Raw genomic sequence first — 25154 nt, 5'->3', positions numbered from 1 at the left:
GTTCTTCTGTGGAGATGGGAGAACCTTCCAGAAGGACAACCATCTCTGCAGCACTCCACCAATCAGGCCTTTATGGTAGAGTGTCCAGACGGAAACCACTCCTCAGTAAAAGGCACATGACATGGAGAGAGCTGAAAATAGCTGTGCAGCAACGCTCCCCATACAACCTGACAGCTTGAGAAGATCTACAGAGAATAATGGGAGAAACTCCCCATACAGGTGTGCCAAGCTTGTAGTATCATACCCAAGAATACTGGAGGCTGTAATCGCTGCCTGAGATGTTTCAACAAATCACATTTCATTTTTAATACATTTGCAAAAATGTCTAAAAACCTGTTTTTGCTTCATCATTATGGGGTATAGATTGATGAGGAAAACAACAATTTAATCAATTTTAGAATAAGGCTATAATGTAACAAAATGTGGAAAAAGTCAAGGTGTCTGAATACTTTCCGATGCATGGTAATTGAAAATAATCTACCAAACATCTAATTCAAATGTATGTAATGCTCTCTTCCTATGCTGTAAAACTGTGCTTAAGATTTCAGAAGCACCAATGCAAGTAGGTTGTGACAGAAATGGATTTTGGGCTGAACTGTGCGGCTGCTGTCCATGGTCGTAGACTGAACTCTGAGAAACATTGAGGAAACGATCTGCCTTTTAAGCAATCTCCGAACAGGCTTTTTTGTGTTTAAATTGCAGTAACATTTAGAATTTGGCCTGTGTCTAATGAGTCCATTACAAAGTTCATGATTTTGACAGATTATGTGAGGGTCTTCACTATCTGGGATCATTGGGAAGTTAAAATGTAAAATGGTCAAGGGCTAGGTAAGGGTTATGGTTAGGGTAAGAGTTTAGGGTAGGGATGTCCCAAAGACCCAGAAAGTCAACCTGGTCTCAGAGCATGTATTACTATTCTGTATGTAAATCTGAGACACCTGATCTATTATAATGTTTTAAATGTCCTATGATATGGATTAATCTGTGGATGTCCATCACCCATTCCGTTTGATATGTTATGCATTACAATTCATATTATATGTTACGTATAATGTTAGGAATTCTCCAAATGTACTATATGTGTTACGAATTGAAAACATTTATACATTATGAATTCTATCTAGGTGGATAATTAGCTAAAATGCTAAATTTATCCCTTATAAGATTCGAACTTGCAACCTTTGGGTTGCTAGATGTTCGCTTTATATGTTATGATATGTTACGAATCCTAGCTAGGTGGCTAACGTTAGCTAGGCTAGGGGTTAAGGTTAGGAGTTAGCTAACCCTTTAACCTAACATTCTATATAGTTGCAATGTAGCTAAAAAGTAGTAAGTAGTTGAAAAATGGCTAATTAGCTAAAATGATAAAATTGTCCGTGAAAAGATTCGAACTCGCAACTTTTGGGTTGCCAGATGTTCGGAATATATGTACCAAATGTAACATATCATACTATACTAAACAAAAATATCAATGCAATATGCAATCATTTCAACGATTTTACAAATGTACAGTTCACATAAGGAAATCAATTCATTAGGCCCTAATTTCACATAACTAGGCAGGGGTGCAGCCCCAAGGGTGGGCCTGGGAGGGCATAGGTACACCCACATGGGAGACTGGACCACCCACTGGGGTGAAAGGCCTACATAATCAAAATGTGTTTTCCCCACAAAAGGGCTTTATTACAGACAGAAGTACTCCTCAGATTCATCAGCTGACCGGGTGGCTGGTCTCAGACGTTCCCGCAGGTAAAAAAGCCGGATGTGGATGGCCTGGGCTGGCGTGGTTCTGGTCTGAGACCAGTGGTCTGGAGTTGTGAGGCCGGTTGGACGTACTGCCAAATTCTCTAAAACAACATTTGAGGTGGCTTATGGTAGAGAAATTAAACATTCAATTCTCAGGCAACAGCTCTGGTGGACATTCCTGCAGTCAGCATGCCAATTTCACACTCCTTCAAAACTTGAGACATCTGTTGCATTGTGTTGTGTGGCAGAACTGCACATTTTAGTGTGACCTTTTATTGTCCCCAGAACAAGGTGCACCTGAGTACTGATAATGCTGTTTAATCAGCTTCTCGCTATGCCACACCTGTCAGGTGGATTATCTTGGCAAAGGATAAATGCTCACTAACAGGGATGGAAACAAATTTGTTCACTAAATTTGAGGGTAACACGTTTTTTTTTTTGCATTTGACCAATTTCTGGGATCTTTTCTTTCTGCTCATGAAACATGGGACCAACACTTTACATGATTACTTTGTATTTTTGTTAAGTATAATTTTAGTGTACCGGATTTACGTTTACTATGTTACGTCTAGTTTATGAGACAAGGCTGGGAAAGCACTAACCATTCTGTGAGCTATGCGATGCTGCAAAGCGCACCGTGCGTAGATCAGCAAAACGCAGAATCTTCGCAGTGGATGGATGCAAACGGAGTAATGAAAGATGCTTTAGCCTAGATGAATCTAACGGGCATTTCCTGGACAGCTGTGTGTCAGTAAAAATTGACACTTTGAAGCGAGTGGTGCAGTGGATGATATTCTGATGGGTTGTGGAGGAAGCCGGTCCGACACAATAATCGAACCGAGGTATCATGAAAGCTGGACCCGAGAAACCGAGTCGACATGGCTCACCAATACAGACGCCGAGGCTGCTCTTTCTACTATCAACAGTAAGAAGTGTCGTGATTGTGGAAAATATTCTGGATTTAAAGCTGAAAAATACGCAGGTTGGGTTGGGTAGCAGCTATCATGTAGCTTGTCTATTATACTGCTGTATAGACCTGTTGTAGTTTACCGATACTTTTGTATTGAGGCAGTGAGTGAATCATGTATCTGTTCATTGTCATGGTGAACAGCGGCAATTTGGTGTAAATATATTGGATAAAAACGGGTCAATAATAAGTAATACTGTATGCAGAATCATCTTCACACCAGTGTGGTGAGATGGCCCATATGAACTGTGTGGTTAAGATTGTTTTAATCCACCTCTGTTACAAAGGGTCAGTCTCTCAATGCCCCATTCTGTTTTCATGTACACTACAGTCAAACTACACAAGGTAATAATCTCACTACTTTTGCTACCTTGTAATTGATATGTAATCCCTTACTCTGTGATTTACCTAGTCAGCAAAGTACATGTTACAACCTTAATTTAAAACTGATTAAATAAATACAAATTCTCACCCATCTACACACAATACCCCATAATGACAAAATGAAAACAGGTTTTTAGAAATTGTTGCAAATTTATTGAAACTGAAATACAGAAATATCTAATTTACACAAGTATTCACACTCCTAAATCAATGCTTTGTAGAATCACCTTTGACAGTGATTACAGCTGTGAGTCATTCTGGGTAAGTCTAAGATCTTTCCACACCTGGATTGTGCAACATTTGCCCATTTTATTATTTTCTAAATTTTTCAAGCTCTGTCAAATTGGTTGTTGATCGTTGCTAGACAACCATTTTCAGGTCTCGCCATAGATTTTCAAGTAGATTTAAGTCAAAACTGTAACTCAGCCACTCAGGAACATTCACTGTCTTCTTGGTAAGCAACTCCAGTGTAGATTTGGCCTGGTGTTTTAGGTTATTGTCCTGCTGAAAGGTGGATACTTCCTCTTCTTCAGGTAAAGGGCTGGAGGGTATTCAGAAGGAGAAGAGGATGATGGTGACCACAGGGACCCAGTGTGGGAAGCAGACCCTCACCAGCTCTGGACCCAACCACTGGCGGTCCTGCCACGATGTAGGCCTCACTGTAAGTCCATACCGAATGGGTAGTCTCCTGACTGTCATAATCAATGAAACCAGTCTCTTGACAATGTCCTGACAATCAGTATAAAACAGGAGTGGTGGGATTATCATATATAACTTGTTGCTTTGTCTACTCAGTACTTATCTAAACCATAGACTAGTAGCTTACATAACATGGGTGGTTTAATGAATCAGTGTAACTCAAGATGACAGTGTGGGCCTATATACTAAACTATACTACTGTAGAGGGTCTGTAATACTAAACTGAAGCCTCCGTGTCTATGACTGTTAGAATGAAATCGTCTTTTGTCCTTTTACAGCAAACAAAAAAAGAGTCCAGAAGGAGAGCATCTAAGGAGGTGCCTGCTCCGTCTAAAGCGGTCCAGTCTGTCAGTGGCAGTGGGGACACCGTCCCACTCAGTCAGGCCGCTGATGAAAGGTGAAAACAGCCAGAGGAGGTTGGAGAACGATGATCTACTGTCTGGTTGAGCTGGAATAGTCCTGGAGGGTTGAGCTGGAATAGGCCTGGAGGGTTGAGCTGGAATAGGCCTGGAGGGTTGAGCTGGAATAGGCCTGGAGAGTTGAGCTGGAATAGGCCTGGAGAGTTGAGCTGGAATAGGCCTGGAGAGTTGCAGACGAGTCCTGATTCCTGGTCACAAATGTTGCCTGTGTTCCAAATGGCACCCGATTCCCTATGTAGTTCCCTATGTAGTTCCATATGTAGTGCTCTATGTAGTTCCCCATGTAGTGCTCTATGTAGTTCCCAATGTAGTGCTCTATGTAGTGCTCTATGTACCCTACATTACTCATCTCATATGTATATACTGTACTCGATACCATCTACTGCATCTTGCCTATGCCGTTCTGTACCATCACTCATTCATATCTTTATGTACATATTCTTTATCCCTTTACACTGGTGTGTATAAGGTAGTAGTTTTGGAATTGTTAGGTTAGATTACTACTGCATTGTCGGAACTAGAAGCACAAGCATTTCGCTACACTCGCATTAACATCTGCTAACCATGTGAATGTGACAAATACATTTGATTTGATTTGATGTAGTTCCCTATGTAGTGCTCTATGTAGTTCCCTATGTAGTGCTCTATGTAGTTCCCTATGTAGTGCTCTATGTAGTTCCTATGTAGTGCTCTATGTAGTTCCTATGTAGTGCTCTATGTAGTTCCCTGTGTAGTGCTCTATGTAGTTCCCTATGCAGTGCCCTATGTAGTTCCCTATGTAGTGCTCTATGTAGTTCCTATGTAGTGCTCTATGTAGTTCCCTGTGTAGTGCTCTATGTAGTGCTCTATGTAGTTCCCTATGTAGTGCTCTATGTAGTTCCCTGTGTAGTGCTCTATGTAGTTCCCTATGTAGTGCTCTATGTAGTTCCCTATGTAGTGCTCTATGTAGTTCCCTATGTAGTGCTCTATGTAGTTCCCTATGCAGTGCCCTATGTAGTTCCCTATGCAGTGCCCTATGTAGTGCTCTATGTAGTTCCCTATGTAGTGCTCTATGTAGTTCCCTGTGTAGTGCTCTATGTAGTTCCCTATGTAGTGCTCTATGTAGTGCCCTATGCAGTGCTCTATGTAGTGCCCTATGCAGTGCTCTATGTAGTTCCCTATGTAGTGCTCTATGTAGTTCCCTGTGTAGTGCTCTATGTAGTTCCCTATGTAGTGCTCTATGTAGTTCCCTGTGTAGTGCTCTATGTAGTTCCCTATGTAGTGCCCTATGTAGTTCCCTGTGTAGTGCTCTATGTAGTTCCCTATGTAGTGCTCTATGTAGTTCCCTATGTAGTGTTCTATGTAGTTCCCTATGTAGTGTTCTATGTAGTTCCCTATGTAGTGTTCTATGTAGTTCCCTATGTAGTGTTCTATGTAGTTCCCTATGTAGTTCCCTATGTAGTGCTCTATGTAGTTCCCTATGTAGTGCTCTATGTAGTTCCCTATGTAGTGCTCTCTATGTAGTGCTCTATGTAGTTCCCTATGTAGTGCTCTATGTAGTTCCCTATGTAGTGCTCTATGTAGTTCCCTATGTAGTGCTCTATGTAGTTCCCTATGTAGTGCTCTATGTAGTTCCCTATGTAGTGCTCTATGTAGTTCCCTATGTAGTTCCCTATGTAGTGCTCTATGTAGTTCCCTATGTAGTGCTCTATGTAGTTCCCTATGTAGTGCTCTATGTAGTTCCCTATGTAGTGCTCTATGTAGTTGTAGTTCCCTATGTAGTGTTCTATGTAGTTCCCTATGTAGTTCCCTATGTAGTGCTCTATGTAGTTCCCTATGTAGTGCTCTATGCAGGCCATTTGGGATGCATTCTTTACCTTCACCCCAGGGGCTCAATTGGGTAAGGCAGACATACCCTAGTTTAACGCCAACAATTTAAAATAGGCTACTAAAATCAGTCCAATCCCCAGTAAAAGGCAAATGTAGTTTAGTGGGTATTGATGACTGACTTTAGGACTATACGGAGGCCAGGGAGCGGGAAGGAAAGCTGTTTGTATTGCTGGCTGGCTGGTTGGCTTTATGAAGAGGGCACACAGCTGCAGGGAACTTTTTCTCAAAACAGTGCAGAGTTAAGATGTCTTTAGCTAGGTAACTGATGTTTGACTTGACATGAAACTAGACTAGAGTTTTAATCCCTGTGATGAGTTAGTTTGTAGCAGCTAATTACTGAATGACGGGTTTTGTAGAATGTTAAGTCCCCTATTGACTGAGGTGAACGGTGCTACAGGAACACGGTGGTAATGGCTGGAGTCAATTTAGCTTGTTTTTGCTGTTCTCCCATTTGCTTTTAAGAATTTATACATTTTGTAGAAATAAAGTAAATGAGCTTCAATTTGGTTTAGCTGAAATGACCCCCTGCTTCACCCCAATGCACCCTCCCTCCCTTACACAGAAAGATCAATTACACATATGGAGGAGGTGCAGATGGTTCTGGGATGGATGAAGCTGTCTGTCAATGGATGAACTGTGAACTGGGTGAATGGGTGAACTGCAGATGGATGGGAGAACTGCAGATGAATGGGAGAACTATAGATGGATGGATGGGTGAACTGCAGATGGATGGGTGAACTGTAGATGGATGGGTGAACTGCAGATGGATGGGTGAACTGCAGATGGATGGGTGAACTGCAGATGGATGGGAGAACTGCAGATGGATGGATGGGTGAACTGCAGATGGATGGGAGAACTATAGATGGATGGGTGAACTGCAGATGGATGGATGGGTGAACTGCAGATGGATGGGAGAACTATAGATGGATGGGTGAACTGCAGATGGATGGGTGAACTGTAGATGGATGGGTGAACTGCAGATGGATGGATGGGTGAACTGCAGATGGATGGATGGGTGAACTGCAGATGGATGGGAGAACTATAGATGGATGGGTGAACTGCAGATGGATGGGAGAACTATAGATGGATGGGTGAACTGCAGATGGATGGATGTACTGCAGATGGATGGATGGGTGAACTGCAGATGGATGGGAGAACTATAGATGGATGGGTGAACTGCAGATGGATGGATGGGTGAACTGCAGATGGATGGGAGAACTATAGATGGATGGGTGAACTGCAGATGGATGGATGGGTGAACTGCAGATGGATGGGAGAACTATAGATGGATGGATGGGTGAACTGCAGATGGATGGATGGGTGAACTGCAGATGGATGGGAGAACTATAGATGGATGGGTGAACTGCAGATGGATGGATGGGTGAACTGCAGATGGATGGATGGGGGAACTGCAGATGGATGGATGTACTGTAGATGGATGGATGGACTGTAGATGTATGGATGGGAGAACAGTAGATAAGGAACTGCAGATGGATGGGTGAACTATAGATGGATGGGTGAATTGCAGATGGATGGGTGAACTGCAGATGGATAGGTAAACTGCAGATGGATGGGAGAACTGCAGATGGATGGATGGGTGAACTGCAGATGGATGGATGGGTGAACTACAGATGGATGGATGTACTGCAGATGTATGGATGGGTGAACAGCAGATAAGCAACTGCAGATGGATAGGTGAACTATAGATGGATGGATGGATGAACTGCAGATGGATGGGTGAAATTGCAGATGGATAGATGGGTGAATTGCAGATGGATGGGTGAACTGCAGATGGATGGATGGGTGAACTACAGATGGATGGGAGAACTATAGGTGGATGGGCGAACTGCAGATGGATGGGTGAACTGCAGATGGATGGGAGAACTATAGATGGATGGGTGAACTGCAGATGGATGGGTGAACTACAGATGGATGGGCGAACTGCAGATGGATGGGTGAACTATAGATGGATGGGTGACCTGCAGATGTATGGGTGAACTGCAGATGGATGATGGGAGAACTGCAGATGGATAGGTGAACTGATGATGGATGGGTGAATTGCAGATAGATGATGGGAGAACTCCAGATGGATTGATGGGTGAACTGCAGATGGATGGATGGGAGAACTGCATATGGATGGGTGAATCTCAGATGGATGGATGGGTGAACTGCAGATGGATGGGTGAACTACAGATGGATGGGCGAACTGCAGATGGATGGGTGAACTATAGATGGATGGGTGACCTGCAGATGTATGGGTGAACTGCAGATGGATGATGGGAGAACTGCAGATGGATAGGTGAACTGATGATGGATGGGTGAATTGCAGATAGACGATGGGAGAACTCCAGATGGATTGATGGGTGAACTGCAGATGGATGGATGGGAGAACTGCATATGGATGGGTGAATCTCAGATGGATGATGGGAGAACTGCAGATGGATGGGTGAACTTCAGATGAATGAACTTCAGATGAATTGATGGGTGCATTGCAGATGGATGGATGGGTGAACTGCAGATGGTTGGATGGATGGATGGGTGAACTGCAGATGGATAGGTGAACTATAGGTGGATGTGGTAACTGTGGATTGATGGGGCACTGAAGATGGATGGGTGAACTGTAGATGGATGGATGGGTGAATTGTAGATGGATGGATGGGTGAGTTGTAGAACTGTAGATGGATGTATGGGTACACTGCAGATGGATGGATGGGGGATCTGCAGATGGATGATGGGAGGACTGCAGATGGATGGGTGAACTGCAGATGGATTGGTGAACTGCAGATGGATGATGGGAGAACTGCAGATGGATGGGTGAACTGCAGATGGATGGGTGAATTGCAGATGGATGATGGGAGAACTGCAGATGGATGGGTGAGCTGCAGATGGATGGATGGGTGACCTGCAGATGGATGGATTGGAGAACTGCAGATGGATGGGTGAATGGCAGATGGGAGAACTGCAGATGGATGGATGGGTGAACTGCAGATGGATGGATGGGTGAACTGCAGATGGATGGATGGGTGAACTGCAGATGGATGGATGGGTGAGTTGTAGAACTGTAGATGGATGGATGGGTAAACTGCAGATGGATAGATTGTGGGAACTGCAGATGGATGGATGTTGAACTGCAGATGGATGGGGGAACTGTAGAAGGATGGGAGAACTATAGATGGATGGGGGAACTGCAGATGGATGGGGGAACTGTAGATAGATGGGGAACTGCAGATGGATGGGGGAACTGCAGATGGATGGGTGAACTGCAGATGGATGGGTGAACTGTAGATTAACTGCAGATGGATGGGTGAACTGTAGATGGATGGGGGAACTGTAGATAGATGGGGAACTGCAGATGGATGGGGGAACTGCAGATGGATGGGTGAACTGCAGATGGATGGGTGAACTGTAAATGGATGGGTGAATTGCAGATGGATGGGTGAACTGTAGATGGATGGATGGGTGAACTGCAGATGGATGGGTGAACTGCAGATGGATGGATGGGTTAATTGTAGATGGATGGGTGAACTGCAGATGGATGGATGGATGGGTGGACTGCAGATGGATGGATGGATGGGTGAACTGCAGATGGGTGGGTGAACTGTATATTGATGGATGGGTGAACTGCAGATGGATGGGTGAACTGCAGATGGATGGTGAACTGCAGATGGATGGGAGAACAAGGTGAATGGGTGAAACAGAGTGGGTGATTGGGAAGCCAATGAATGATTGAATGATGTGTATATATAGCTAGTTCAAACACGTGTGTGGTTCTGTGGGGCTCGGTAGAGCTCGGTAGAGCTTGGCGCCTTGCAACGCCAAGGGTCGTGGGTATGATTCCTGATGGGGACAACCTTATGTAAAATGTATACACAATAGCTGCATTTAGTAACGCTAGTATTTACACACTAGTGTTGCTGGGAATTAGCTTGCAAAAACACTGAATAGTCCGCCGGAAGCCAGAAGTTAAATTATATGTAATTGTCTGTATGTTCTGTCCTAATGCAGGGAGGAATTTGAAGAAACACATCTAATAGCATATAAATGACTTTCCAAACCTGGGTCTGTTGTGGACCCACTTCCTCTCCGCTTACCTCATGTCAAAATAAGTCCTGCACGTGTGCCATATCTGCACAAAAAAGCAAGAACTTGTGGGCGACATGAGGTAAGCAGAGAGAAAGTGACCTCTCTGAGGAACTGCACGGGTTCACACAGACCCACGTTTGGGAAGTCTGTTTAGTTATAATACATTCCATGAGATGTTTTTCTCTCTCATTCTCCCCTGCATAAGGACCAAGCCTACAGACAAATCGACAGACTAAGTTGAAATTGAATTTTGTTTCTGACAAACGGCTTCCGGCGGACTATTCTAATACCCAGCAACACTAGCATTACTAAAAGCAGCTAGATACACACGCATGACTTTAAGTCACTTTGGATAAAAGCGCCTGCTAAAATGGCATGTTGTTGTTAGACCATAAGTGCTGTCGACCGACGACTACAGGGGGCTTTACAACTAAATATAAATGTCCCGCATGTGCCTATACAATAATATTGTCTTATTCTTCTGGGCTCGTATTCATAAAGTGTGCCAGAGTAGGAGTGCTGTTCTCGGATCAGGTCTCCCCATATAGTCTTATCATAATTTTAAAACGTATCCTAGATCAGCAATACTACTCTGAGACACTCGATGAATACAGACTCTGGTTCGTTGTTGGGTTTAGTTCTTGTGAATATGATAAACTGCTCTGTAATGAGGTTTTAGAGTGGTTTAAATCAAGCTGCTCTGTAATGGGGTTTTAGAGTGGTTTTAATCAAGCTGCTCTGTAATGGGGTTTTAGAGTGGTTTTAATCAAGCTGCTCTGTAATGGGGTTTTAATCAAGCTGCTCTGTAATGGGGTTTTAATCAAGCTGCTCTGTAATGGGGTTTTAATCAAGCTGCTCTGTAATGGGGTTTTAGAGTGGTTTTAATCAAGCTGCTCTGTAATGGGGTTTTAGAGTGGTTTAAATCAAGCTGCTCTGTAATGGGGTTTTAGAGTGGTTTTAATCAAGCTGCTCTGTAATGGGGTTTTAGAGTGGTTTTAATCAAGCTGCTCTGTAATGAGGTTTTAGAGTGGTTTAAATCAAGCTGCTCTGTAATGGGGTTTTAGAGTGGTTTTAATCAAGCTGCTCTGTAATGGGGTTTTAATCAAGCTGCTCTGTAATGGGGTTTTAATCAAGCTGCTCTGTAATGGGGTTTTAGAGTGGTTTTAATCAAGCTGCTCTGTAATGGGGTTTTAGAGTGGTTTTAATCAAGCTGCTCTGTAATGAGGTTTTAGAGTGGTTTTAATCAAGCTGCTCTGTAATGAGGTTTTAGAGTGGTTTTAATCAAGCTGCTCTTTAATGGGGTTTTAGAGTGGTTTTAATCAAGCTGCTCTGTAATGGGGTTTTAGAGTGGTTTTAATCAAGCTGCTCTGTAATGGGGTTTTAGAGTGGTTTTAATCAAGCTGCTCTGTAATGGGGTTTTAGAGTGGTTTTAATCAAGCTGCTCTGTAATGGGGTTTTAGAGTGGTTTTAATCAAGCTGCTCTGTAATGGGGTTTTAGAGTGGTTTTAATCAAGCTGCTCTGTAATGGGGTTTTAGAGTGGTTTTAATCAAGCTGCTCTGTAATGGGGTTTTAGAGTGGTTTTAATCAAGCTGCTCTGTAATGGGGTTTTAATCAAGCTGCTCTGTAATGGGGTTTTAATCAAGCTGCTCTGTAATGGGGTTTTAATCAAGCTGCTCTGTAATGGGGTCTTAGACTGGTTTTAATCAGTGGACAAAGTCCTCTACCATTCTACTATCTCAGGACAAGCTTCTGAGGTAAATGTATGACATGTTTTTATGCATTTAATTAGAAGTTTTTGCCACCTGTGTTTTACAGTATATGTTCTGCATGTGTTTGAACCATCTGGGCCTCATAAAGTGGTTTCATCTGACCAAGCAATCTTTGCTGATTGGCTTCTTTTCCTACACAAACAAAGGGGCTCATCCAATCCTAGGCTTATCTTTCCTTCCTCCCTTCCTTGAAGTAATAATCACTAATTAGAATTTCTAAATGGGTGGAGAGGTGAAAGGTCATCTGGTGGAGCCCTTGCGTACACCTTCTTTGGTAGGGTTTTAGGGAAATGGGGGAGAAAAAAACCCAACAATATACAAAACAAAAAATAATCGTCAATCAAGTTTACTCGCAGCCCTCCGCAGATCCAGAGACCTGAGAGGACGTCACTGCTCCAGCAATGGACAGCGATGTCTCCATGGCAGCCAAAACCACTTTCGCTGCTTCAGCATAAGAGACATGTTGAACAGCTCTAATCCTACAATCTCTGCTTCTTTAACCATTACTGGCCATTCAGGGAACTCATGTACAAATACTTCCCATCACAGTTGAGGCATTCAACGTCATCTTCTTTCTCAAAAGAATCACTCATGTCCATCTCTCTGCAAACATTCATCACATGACCAAACGATTTGCAATTGGAACACTGCAGCACCATGGGGACCAATGCCCTCATAGGGAACCTCATATATCCTATCTAAGTGTAGGGGGCCCTTGCATACACCTGTCCAATCAGTGATTACTTAAAGGAAGGGAGAAATTGTATTTATTTAACTACGCAAGCCAGTTGAGAACAAATTCTTATTTACAATGACAGCCTACACCGGCCAAACCCGGACGACGGTGGGGCAATTGTGTGCCTCCCTATGGGACGTGTTGTATCACAGCCGGATGTGATACAGCCTGGATTCGAACCAGGTACTATAGTGACGCCTCTTGAACTGAGATGCAGTGCCTTAGACCGCTGTGACACTCGGGAGTCCAAGGAAGACAGAGTGCACTTTGAAAGAATTGGAATGGGGCCTGTGATTTCAACACGACAGGAGTGTTTGATGTGAATGGACCATGATGGTTGGATAACAGTACTGTCACCTGTCCAGCAGATGGTGGAGAGACCCTTTATGCTGGTGATTGACCGTCTTTCTAAGGTAGCTTATATGGGCACAACTAAATAAACCTTTCTATTAGGCAGAGTATGATTGTTCCTTAAAGACAGGGAGGAAAAGGCTATCTTTTATTTAGGTCATAAATATCTTTACTATAATTAAATGTCTGACTTCTAGTGGAACCCAGGGTGCATTCAAAATGGCACCACATTCTCTATATAGTGCACTAGGGCCTACAGGACTCTGATCAAATGTAGTGTACTACATAGGAAATAATAGGGTGCCATTTCTGACTCAGTCACAGTAATGCGTAATGGCTTTTCCATGATGAAGTGTTGGTTGTACCAGTTGATGACTGGTATGATGCAGTGACAGATACAGTCTGGGGAAAATGTCTCCTCTTTTGATAAAGTGTCTAAGCACATTCATTAAATTGATCCCACACATTTGTAGAATCAACACTGTTTCCACGTCAGGGCCCAGTGGGTATTCTTACAGTATGTACACTACATGGCCAAAGGTACATTCACATCTGTGAATTCAGCAATGTTAGCCACACCCGTTGCTGACAGGTGTATACAGTTGAGCATACAGCCATGCAATCTCCATAGACAAACATTGGCAGTAGAATGGCCTGTACTGAAGAGCTGAATGACTGAATGACTTTCAACATGGCACAGACGTAGGATGCCACCTTTCCAACAAGTCAGTTCATCAAATATCTTCCCTGCTAGAGCTGCCCTGATCAACTCTAAGGGCTGTTTTTGTGAAGTGGAAACCTCTAGGACCAACAACGGCTCAGCTGCGAAGTGGTACGCCACACAAGCTCACAGAATGGGACCGCTGAGTGGTAGGCCACACAAGCTCACAGAATGGGACCGCAGAGTGGTAGGCCACACAAGCTCACAGAATGGGACCGCAGAGTGGTAGGCCACACAAGCTCACAGAATGGGACCGCAGAGTGGTAGGTCACACAAGCTCACAGAATGGGACCGCAGAGTGGTAGGCCACACAAGCTCACAGAATGGGACCGCCGAGTGGTAGGCCACACAAGCTCACAGAATGGGACCGCCGAGTGGTAGGCCACACAAGCTCACAGAATGGGACCGCTGAGCGGTAGGCTACACAAGCTCACAGAATGGGACCGCAGAGTGGTAGGCCACACAAGCTCACAGAATGAGACACACCCGAGTGGTAGGCCACACAAGCTCACAGAATGAGACACACCCGAGTGGTAGGCCACACAAGCTCACAGAATGGGACCGCCGAGTGGTAGGCCACACAAGCTCACAGAATGGGACCGCTGAGTGGTAGGCCACACAAGCTCACAGAATGGGACCGCTGAGTGGTAGGCGACACAAGCTCACAGAATGGGACCGCTGAGTGGTAGGCTACACAAGCTCACAGAATGGGACCGCAGAGTGGTAGGCCACACAAGCTCACTGAATGAGACACACCCGAGTGGTAGGCCAAACAAGTTCACAGAATGGGACCGCTGAGTGGTAGGCCACACAAGTTCACAGAATGGGACCGCTGAGTGGTAGGCTACACAAGCTCACAGAATGGGACTGCAGAGTGGTAGGCCACACAAGCTCACAGAATGAGACACACCCGAGTGGTAGGCCAAACAAGTTCACAGAATGGGACCGCTGAGTGGTAGACTACACAAGCTCACAGAATGGGACCGTAGAGTGGTAGGCCAAACAAGCTCACAGAATGAGACCGCTGAGTGGTAGGCTACACAAGCTCACAGAATGGGACCGCTGAGTGGTAGGCTACACAAGCTCACAGAATGGGACCGTAGAGTGGTAGGCCAAACAAGCTCACAGAATGAGACCGCTGAGTGGTAGGCTACACAAGCTCACAGAATGGGACCGCTGAGTGGTAGGCTACACAAGCTCACAGAATGGGACCGCTGAGTGGTAGGCCACACAAGCTCACAGAATGAGACCGCAGAGTGGTAGGCCACACAAGCTCACAGAATGGGACCGCTGAGTGGTAGGCCAAACAAGCTCACAGAATGGGACCGCCGAGTGGTAGGCCACACAAGTTCACAGAATGGGACCGCTGAGTGGTAGGCCACACAAGCTCACAGAATGGGACTGCTGAGTGGTAGGCCAAAGAAGCTCACAGAATGGGACCGCTGAGTGGTAGGCCAAACAAGCTCACAGAATGGGACCGCTGAGTGGTAGGCCAAACAAGCTCACAGAATGGGACCGCTGAGTGGTAGGCCACACAAGCTCACAGAATGGGACCGCCGAGTGGTAGGCCACACAAGTTCACAGAATGGGACCGCTGAGTGGTAGGCCACAAAAGCTCACAGAATGGGACCGCTGAGTGGTAGGCCACACAAGCTCACAGAATGGGACCGCAGAGTGGTAGGCTACACAAGCTCACAGAATGGGACCGCAGAGTGGTAGGCCACACAAGCTCACAGAATGGGACCGCTGAGTGGTAGGCCACACAAGCTCACAGAATGGGACCGCTGAGTGGTAGGCCACACAAGCTCACAGAATGGGACCGCTGAGTGGTAGGCCAAACAAGCTCACAGAATGAGACACACCCGAGTGGTAGGCCACACAAGTTCACAGAATGGGACCGCTGAGTGGTAGGCCAAACAAGCTCACAGAATGGGACCGCTGAGTGGTAGGCCACACAAGCTCACAGAATGGGACCGCTGAGTGGTAGGCCAAACAAGCTCACAGAATGAGACACACCCGAGTGGTAGGCCACACAAGCTCACAGAATGGGACCGCTGAGTGGTAGGCCAAACAAGCTCACAGAATGAGACACACCCGAGTGGTAGGCCACACAAGTTCACAGAATGGGACCGCTGAGTGGTAGGCCAAACAAGCTCACAGAATGAGACACACCCGAGTGGTAGGCCACACAAGTTCACAGAATGGGACCGCTGAGTGGTAGGCCAAACAAGCTCACAGAATGAGACACACCCGAGTGGTAGGTCACACAAGCTCACAGAATGAGACACACCCGAGTGGTAGGCCACACAAGCTCACAGAATGGGACCGCTGAGTGGTAGGCCACACAAGCTCACAGAATGGGACCGCTGAGTGGTAGGCCAAACAAGCTCACAGAATGGGACCGCTGAGTGGTAGGCCAAACATGTCATGCAGGTGAAAGAGGACCCAAAAGCGACTTGGCGAAAACAGAGTCTTTAATCCAGTAAAGTGAATACAAACAAAAAAACACAACTTTCACTCGAAATGACGAGGACTAACTGGAGACTCGATCTTGAACAGCAGGTGAACAGCAGGTTGCCTCGGGAAGGCACTCGAACCAGACAGACTCAGACACCTGCTCACCACGCAGCATCTGAGGAAAACACGACACGACAGGGCGATACACAATCACAGCACGGTGAATTCTAAACAAGGAACCGACAGGACAGGAACGGAACACAAAGGAAGAAATAGGGACTCTAATCAGGGGAAAGGATCGGGAACAGGTGTGGGAAGACTAAATGATTGATTAGGGGAATAGGAACAGCTGGGAGCAGGAACGGAACGATAGAGAGAAGAGAGAGCGAGAGAGTGAGAGAGGGAGGGGGAGAGAGAGGGATAGAAAGAGGGAAAGAACCTAATAAGACCAGCAGAGGGAAACGAATAGAATGGGAAGCACAGGGACAAGACAAGATAATAAATGACAAAACATGACAAAACAAGCTCACAGAATGGGACCGCTGAGTGGTAGGCCAAACAAGCTCACAGAATGGGACCGCTGAGTGGTAGGCCACACAAGCTCACAGAATGGGACCGCCGAGTGGTAGGCCACACAAGTTCACAGAATGGGACCGCTGAGTGGTAGGCCACACAAGCTCACAGAATGGGACCGCTGAGTGGTAGGCCACACAAGCTCACAGAATGGGACCGCAGAGTGGTAGGCCACACAAGCTCACAGAATGGGACCGCAGAGTGGTAGGCTACACAAGCTCACAGAATGGGACCGCAGAGTGGTAGGCCACACAAGCTCACAGAATGGGACCGCTGAGTGGTAGGCCACACAAGCTCACAGAATGGGACCGCTGAGTGGTAGGCCACACAAGCTCACAGAATGGGACCGCTGAGTGGTAGGCCAAACAAGCTCACAGAATGAGACACACCCGAGTGGTAGGCCACACAAGTTCACAGATTGGGACCGCTGAGTGGTAGGCCAAACAAGCTCACAGAATGGGACCGCTGAGTGGTAGGCCACACAAGCTCACAGAATGGGACCGCTGAGTGGTAGGCCAAACAAGCTCACAGAATGAGACACACCCGAGTGGTAGGCCACACAAGTTCACAGAATGGGACCGCTGAGTGGTAGGCCAAACAAGCTCACAGAATGAGACACACCCGAGTGGTAGGCCACACAAGTTCACAGAATGGGACCGCTGAGTGGTAGGCCAAACAAGCTCACAGAATGAGACACACCCGAGTGGTAGGCCACACAAGTTCACAGAATGGGACCGCTGAGTGGTAGGCCAAACAAGCTCACAGAATGAGACACACCCGAGTGGTAGGCCACACAAGTTCACAGAATGGGACCGCTGAGTGGTAGGCCAAACAAGCTCACAGAATGAGACACACCCGAGTGGTAGGTCACACAAGCTCACAGAATGAGACACACCCGAGTGGTAGGCTACACAAGCTCACAGAATGGGACCGCTGAGTGGTAGGCCACACAAGCTCACAGAATGGGACCGCTGAGTGGTAGGCCAAACAAGCTCACAGAATGGGACCGCTGAGTGGTAGGCCAAACAAGCTCACAGAATGGGACCGCTGAGTGGTAGGCCAAACAAGCTCACAGAATGGGACCGCTGAGTGGTAGGCCACACAAGCTCACAGAATGGGACCGCTGAGTGGTAGGCCACACAAGTTCACAGAATGGGACCGCTGAGTGGTAGGCCACACAAGCTCACAGAATGGGACCGCTGAGTGGTAGGCCACACAAGCTCACAGAATGGGACCGCAGAGTGGTAGGCCACACAAGCTCACAGAATGGGACCGCAGAGTGGTAGGCTACACAAGCTCACAGAATGGGACCGCAGAGTGGTAGGCCACACAAGCTCACAGAATGGGACCGCTGAGTGGTAGGCCACACAAGCTCACAGAATGGGACCGCTGAGTGGTAGGCCACACAAGCTCACAGAATGGGACCGCTGAGTGGTAGGCCAAACAAGCTCACAGAATGAGACACACCCGAGTGGTAGGCCACACAAGTTCACAGAATGGGACCGCTGAGTGGTAGGCCAAACAAGCTCACAGAATGGGACCGCTGAGTGGTAGGCCACACAAGCTCACAGAATGGGACCGCTGAGTGGTAGGCCAAACAAGCTCACAGAATGAGACACACCCGAGTGGTAGGCCACACAAGCTCACAGAATGGGACCGCTGAGTGGTAGGCCAAACAAGCTCACAGAATGAGACACACCCGAGTGGTAGGCCACACAAGTTCACAGAATGGGACCGCTGAGTGGTAGGCCAAACAAGCTCACAGAATGAGACACACCCGAGTGGTAGGCCACACAAGTTCACAGAATGGGACCGCTGAGTGGTAGGCCAAACAAGCTCACAGAATGAGACACACCCGAGTGGTAGGTCACACAAGCTCACAGAATGAGACACACCCGAGTGGTAGGCCACACAAGCTCACAGAATGGGACCGCTGAGTGGTAGGCCACACAAGCTCACAGAATGGGACCGCCGAGTGGTAGGCCACACAAGCTCACAGAATGAGACAACCAAGTGCTGAAGCAGATAGCGAATAAAATTGTCTGTCCTTGGTTGCAACACTCACTACAGAGTTCCAAACTGCCTCTGGAAGCAACGTCAGCACAAGAACAGCTCGTCGTGAGCTTCATGAAATGGGTTTCTATGCCCTAGCAGCCGCATACAAGCCTAAGATCACAATGCACAATGCCAAGCTTCGGCTGGAGTGGTGTAAAGCTCGCCGCCATTGGAGTCTGGAGAAGTGCAAACACGTTTTCTGGAGTGATGAATCACGCTTCACCATCTGGCAGTGCGACGGACAAATCTGGGTTTGGCGGATGCCAGGAGAATGCTATCTGCCCCAGTGCCTAGTGCCATCTGTAAAGTTTGGTAGAGGAGGAATAATGGTCTGGGGCTGTTTTTCATGGTTCAGGCTAGGCTCCTTAGTTCCAGTGAAGGGACATCTTAACGCTACAGCATACAATGACATTCTAGACAATTCTGTGCTTCCAACTTTGTGGCAACAGTTTGGGGAAGGCCCTTTCCTGATTCAGAATGACAATACTCCTGTGCACAAAGCGAGGTCCATACAGAAGTGGTTTGTCAAGATCAGTGTGGAAGAACTAGATTGGTCTGCACAGAGCTCTGACCTCAAACCTATTGAACACCTTTGGGAAGAATTGGAAAGCCGACTGCGAACCAGGCCTAATCGCCCATCATCAGTGCCCGACCTCACGAATGCTCTTGTGGCTGAATGGAAGCATGTCCCCGCAGCAACGTTCCAACATCTAGTGGAAATCCTTCCCAGAAGAGCAACTGTTATAACAGCAAAGGTGGGACCAACTCCATATTAATCCCCATTATTTTGGAATGAGATGTTCGATGAGCAGGTGCCCACATACTATCGGCCATGTAGTGTATTTCCTCTGTTTTTAGTTCAATAATGTCAACCCTCCCCATGGATCTATCTGATGAAAAGCCCCTACCACTGAACTATAATGAATAATACGTGAACATCTACAGATACCTAGGTGTCTGGTTAGACTGTAAACTCTCCTTCCAGACTCACATTAAGCATCTCCAATCCAAAGTTAAATCTAGAATTGGCTTCCTATTTCGCAACAAAGCATCCTTCATTCATGCTGCCAAACATACCCTCGTAAAACTAACCATCCTACCGATCCTCGACTTTGGTGATGTCATTTACAAAATAGCCTCCAATACTCTACTCAACAAATTGGATGTAGTCTATCACAGTGCCATCTGTTTTGTTACCAAAGCCCCATATACTACCCACCACTGCGACCTGTATGCTCTCGTTGGCTGGCCCTCGCTTCATATTTGTCGCCAAACCCATTGGCTCCAGGTCATCTATAAGTCTTTGCTAGGTAAAGCCCCGCCTTATCTCAGCTCACTGGTCACCATAGCAACACCCACCTGTAGCACATTCTCCAGCAGGTATATCTCACTGGTCACCCTCACAGCCAACACCTCCTTTGGAGACGTTTCCTTCCAGGTCTCTGCTGCCAGTGACTGGAACGAACTGCAAAAATCAGAGAAACTGGAGACTCATTATCTCCCTCGCTAACTTTAAGCATCAGCTGTCAGAACAGCTCACAGATCATTGCACCTGTACATAGACTATCTGTAAATAGCCCACCCAACTAGCTCATCCCCATATTGTTTTATGTTGTTGCTTCTTTGCACCCCAGTATCTCTACTTGCACATTCGTCTTCTGCACATCTATCACTCCAGTGTTTAATTGCTAAATTGTAATTATTTCACCACTATGGCCTATTTATTGCCTTACCTCCCTAAGCTTACTTCATTTGCACACACTGTATATAGACTTTTCTATTGTGTACGTTTGTTTATTCCATGTGTAACTCTGTGTTGTTTGTTTCGCACTGCTTTGCTTTATCTTGGCCATGTCGCAGTTGTAAATGAGAATGTGTTCTCAACTGGCCAACCTGGTTAAATAAAGGTGAAAAAAAAAAAAAATACTACCTTTGTCTGTCTGGATAAACCAGATATTTATCATTACAACCAATCAGAATAGATATGGATAAACCAGGTAGTTATGGATAAACCAGGTAGTTATAGATAAACCAGGTAGTTATAGATAAACCAGGTAGTTATAGATTAACCAGGTAGTTATAGATAAACCAGGTAGTTATAGATAAACCAGGTAGTTATAGATTAACCAGGTAGTTATAGACAAACCAGGTAGTTATAGATAATAATAATAATAATAATATATGCCATTTAGCAGATGCTTTTATCCAAAGCGACTTACAGTCATGTGTGCATACATTCTACGTATGGGTGGTCCCGGGGATCGAACCCACTACCCTGGCGTTACAAGCGCCATGCTCTACCAACTGAGCTACAGAAGGACCACGTAGTTATAGATAAACCAGGTAGTTATAGATTTGGAGAAACCAGGTAGTTATAGATTAACCAGGTAGTTATAGATATGGAGAAACCAGGTAGTTATAGATTAACCAGGTAGTTATAGATAAACCAGGTAGTTATAGATATGGAGAAACCAGGTAGTTATAGATTAACCAGGTAGTTATAGATAAACCAGGTAGTTATAGATAAACCAGGTAGTTATAGATATGGAGAAACCAGGTAGTTATAGATTAACCAGGTAGTTATAGATAAACCAGGTAGTTATAGAGAAACCAGGTAGTTATAGGGAAACCAGGTAGTTATAGATATGGAGAAACCAGGTAGTTATAGATTAACCAGGTAGTTATAGATAAACCAGGTAGTTATAGATATGGATAAACCAGGTAGTTATAGATAAACCAGGTAGTTATAGATAAACCAGGTAGTTATAGATAAACCAGGTAGTTATAGATATGGACAAACCAGGTAGTTATAGATAAACCAGGTAGTTATAGATATGGAGAAACCAGGTAGTTATAGATAAAGATAAACCAGGTAGTTATAGATATAGATAAACCAGGTAGTTATAGATAAACCAGGTAGGTATATATATGGAGAAACCAGGTAGTTATAGATTAACCAGGTAGTTATAGATAAACCAGGTAGTTATAGATAAACCAGGTAGTTATAGATATGGATAAACCAGGTAGTTATAGATATGGATAAACCAGGTAGTTATAGATAAACCAGGTAGTTATAGATATGGAGAAACCAGGTAGTTATAGATTAACCAGGTAGTTATAGATAAACCAGGTAGTTATAGATATGGATAAACCAGGTAGTTATAGATAAACCAGGTAGTTATAGATAAAGATAAACCAGGTAGTTATAGATATAGATAAACCAGGTAGTTATAGATAAACCAGGTAGTTATAGATAAACCAGGTAGTTATAGATATGGATAAACCAGGTAGTTATAGATAAACCAGGTAGTTATAGATAAACCAGGTAGTTATAGATATGGATAAACCAGGTAGTTATAGATAAACCAGGTATTATAGATAAACCAGGTAGTTATAGATAAACCAGGTAGTTATAGACAAACCAGGTAGTTATAGACAAACCAGGTAGTTATAGATAAACCAGGTAGTTATAGATATGGATAAACCAGGTAGTTATAGATATGGATAAACCAGGTAGTTATAGATAAACCAGGTAGTTATAGATTAACCAGGTAGTTATAGATATGGATAAACCAGGTAGTTCTAGATAAACCAGGTAGTTCTAGATAAACCGGGTAGTTCTAGATAAACCAGGTAGTTATAGATATGGATAAACCAGGTAGTTATAGATAAACCAGGTAGTTATAGATAAACCAGGTAGTTATAGATATGGATAAACCAGGTAGTTATAGATAAACCAGGTAGTTATAGATATGGATAAACCAGGTAGTTATAGATAAACCAGGTAGTTATAGATAAACCAGGTAGTTATAGATATGGATAAACCAGGTAGTTATAGATAAACCAGGTAGTTATATAGATGGATAAACCAGGTAGTTATAGACAAACCAGGTAGTTATAGATAAACCAGGTAGTTATAGATATGGAGAAACCAGGTAGTTATGGATAAACCAGGTAGTTATATATATGGAGAAACCAGGTAGTTATGGATAAACCAGGTAGTTATAGATATGGAGAAACCAGGTAGTTATAGATATGGATAAACCAGGTAGTTATAGATAAACCAGGTAGTTATAGATTAACCAGGTAGTTATAGATATGGATAAACCAGGTAGTTCTAGATAAACCAGGTAGTTCTAGATAAACCGGGTAGTTCTAGATAAACCAGGTAGTTATAGATATGGATAAACCAGGTAGTTATAGATAAACCAGGTAGTTATAGATAAACCAGGTAGTTATAGATATGGATAAACCAGGTAGTTATAGATATGGATAAACCAGGTAGTTATAGATATGGATAAACCAAGTAGTTATAGATATGGATAAACCAGGTAGTTATAGATAAACCAGGTAGTTATAGATATGGATAAACCAGGTAGTTATAGATAAACCAGGTAGTTATAGATATACCAGGTAGTTAAGGTTTATCCATGACAGCCTAGTGGGTTAATTGCCTTGTTCAGGGGCAGAATGACAGATCTTTGCCATTTCAACGCTGGTATTTGATCTTGCAACCTTTCGGTTACTGGCCCAACGCTCTAACCAGTGGGCTACCTGCTGTGGTTCACACATAAGGTGCTGAATAAAATGTAGATGTATGTATTGTATGTTGTAAGTCTGTACGCAATGTAAAGTACTTTAAAGTATTACTTAAGTCATTTCTTGGGGTATATGTACTTTAATTTACTATTGATATTTTTGGACAACTTTTACTTCACTACATTCCTAAATAAAATTACATTTTGAATGCTTAACAGGACAGAATAATGGCCCAATTCACACACTTATCAAGAGAACATCCCTGGTCATCCCTACTGCCTCTGATCTCGAGGACTCACTAAACAGAGAACATCCCTGGTCATCACTACTGCCTCTGATCTGGAGGACTCACTAAACAGAGAACATCCCTGGTCATCACTACTGCCTCTGATCTGGAGGACTCACTAAACAGAGAACATCCCTGGTCATCACTACTGCCTCTGATCTGTAGGACTCACTAAACAGAGAACATCCCTGGTCATCCCTACTGCCTCTGATCTGGAGGACTCACTAAACAGAGAACATCCCTGGTCATCCCTACTGCCTCTGATCTGGAGGACTCACTAAACAGAGAACATCCCTGGTCATCCCTACTGCCTCTGATCTGGAGGACTCACTAAACAGAGAACATCCCTGGTCATCACTACTGCCTCTGATCTGGAGGACTCACTAAACAGAGAACATCCCTGGTCATCCCTACTGCCACTGATCTGGACACTAAACAGAGAACATCCCTGGTCATCCCTACTGCCTCTGATCTGGACACTAAACAGAGAACATCCCTGGTCATCCCTACTGCCTCTGATCTGGACACTAAACAGAGAACATCCCTGGTCATCCCTACTGCCTCTGATCTGGACACTAAACAGAGAACATCCCTGGTCATCCCTACTGCCTCTGATCTGGAGGACTCACTAAACAGAGAACATCCCTGGTCATCCCTACTGTCTCTGATCTGGAGGACTCACTAAACAGACAACATCCCTGGTCATCCCTACTGCCTCTGATCTGGAGGACTCACTAAACAGAGAACATCCCTGGTCATCCCTACTGCCTCTGATCTGGAGGACTCACTAAACAGAGAACATCCCTGGTCATCCCTACTGCCTCTGATCTGGAGGACTCACTAAACAGAGAACATCCCTGGTCATCCCTACTGCCTCTGATCTGGAGGACTCACTAAACACACATGCATAGTTTGTATAGAGTGTTAAAGTGTGCCCCTGGCTACCATAAATACAAAAAAACAAGAATGAATCATGACATCTGGTTTGTTTAATATACTTGTAGACTTTTACCCAAGTAGTATTTTACTCAGTGACTTTCACTTTTACTTGAGATATTTTTTTATGAAGGTATCGTTACTTTTACTCAAGAATGACAATTGGGTACTTTTTCCACCACTGTTTCTATGTTGTTTAAGTCATAATGTAGCTTTTTTTTGTTTTGTTAATCAATTTATGTTATTTGTTGTTAAACGAAAACGTTTGTCTAAATGGTAGGCTCTGAGACCATGCGGCACATGCCATCATCAGCGTCAAAGATGATCTATTATCTTGACAAGAAAGCCGAGGGACCGCTCAAACTACATGTCCTCAATGAGTGAAGTCAAGTGAGATCAGGTGGGCCCATTGTAGCCACTGAGAGGGCAGACATGCGTGCGAACAACACGCACAGCTGAGTCGTCTTTCTTAAAGTTTCCGAAATGTCACATGCACCCACTTATATCAGTACATTTGTAACAGACTAAACATTACGAAATGTATATTCGATCAAATAAGCCTC

At 44.7% G+C, this 25154-nt stretch overlaps 1 protein-coding gene across 1 annotated transcript; it reads left to right on the top strand.

The window, feature by feature from the left end:
- Positions 1-2306: 2306 nt before the first annotated feature.
- On the top strand, positions 2307-4640 carry si:ch211-215i13.3 (brain and acute leukemia cytoplasmic protein). Its single transcript, XM_046325356.1, has 3 exons — positions 2307-2671; positions 3631-3758; positions 4075-4640. Exons 1-3 carry the CDS (start codon positions 2545-2547, stop codon positions 4195-4197), a joined length of 378 nt encoding a protein of 125 aa, XP_046181312.1. The 5' UTR covers positions 2307-2544; the 3' UTR covers positions 4198-4640.
- Positions 4641-25154: the final 20514 nt, after the last annotated feature.

This window comes from Oncorhynchus gorbuscha, linkage group LG24 (genome assembly GCF_021184085.1).
Source record: "Oncorhynchus gorbuscha isolate QuinsamMale2020 ecotype Even-year linkage group LG24, OgorEven_v1.0, whole genome shotgun sequence".
Taxonomy (NCBI): Eukaryota; Metazoa; Chordata; class Actinopteri; order Salmoniformes; family Salmonidae; genus Oncorhynchus; species Oncorhynchus gorbuscha.
This window is presented reverse-complemented; position numbering and strand designations above follow the sequence as displayed.

What these genes read in the sequence shown, in the direction of transcription:
- si:ch211-215i13.3 (XM_046325356.1), top strand. Translation starts at nt 2,545, where the DNA reads ATGGGTTGTGGAGGAAGCCGGTCCGACACAATAATCGAACCGAGGTAT. An exon ending in TGCTCTTTCTACTATCAACA is followed by an intron (nt 2,672 to 3,630) that starts GTAAGAAGTGTC and finishes CCTCTTCTTCAG; the next exon opens with GTAAAGGGCTGGAGGGTATT. An exon ending in GCCACGATGTAGGCCTCACT is followed by an intron (nt 3,759 to 4,074) that starts GTAAGTCCATAC and finishes GTCCTTTTACAG; the next exon opens with CAAACAAAAAAAGAGTCCAG.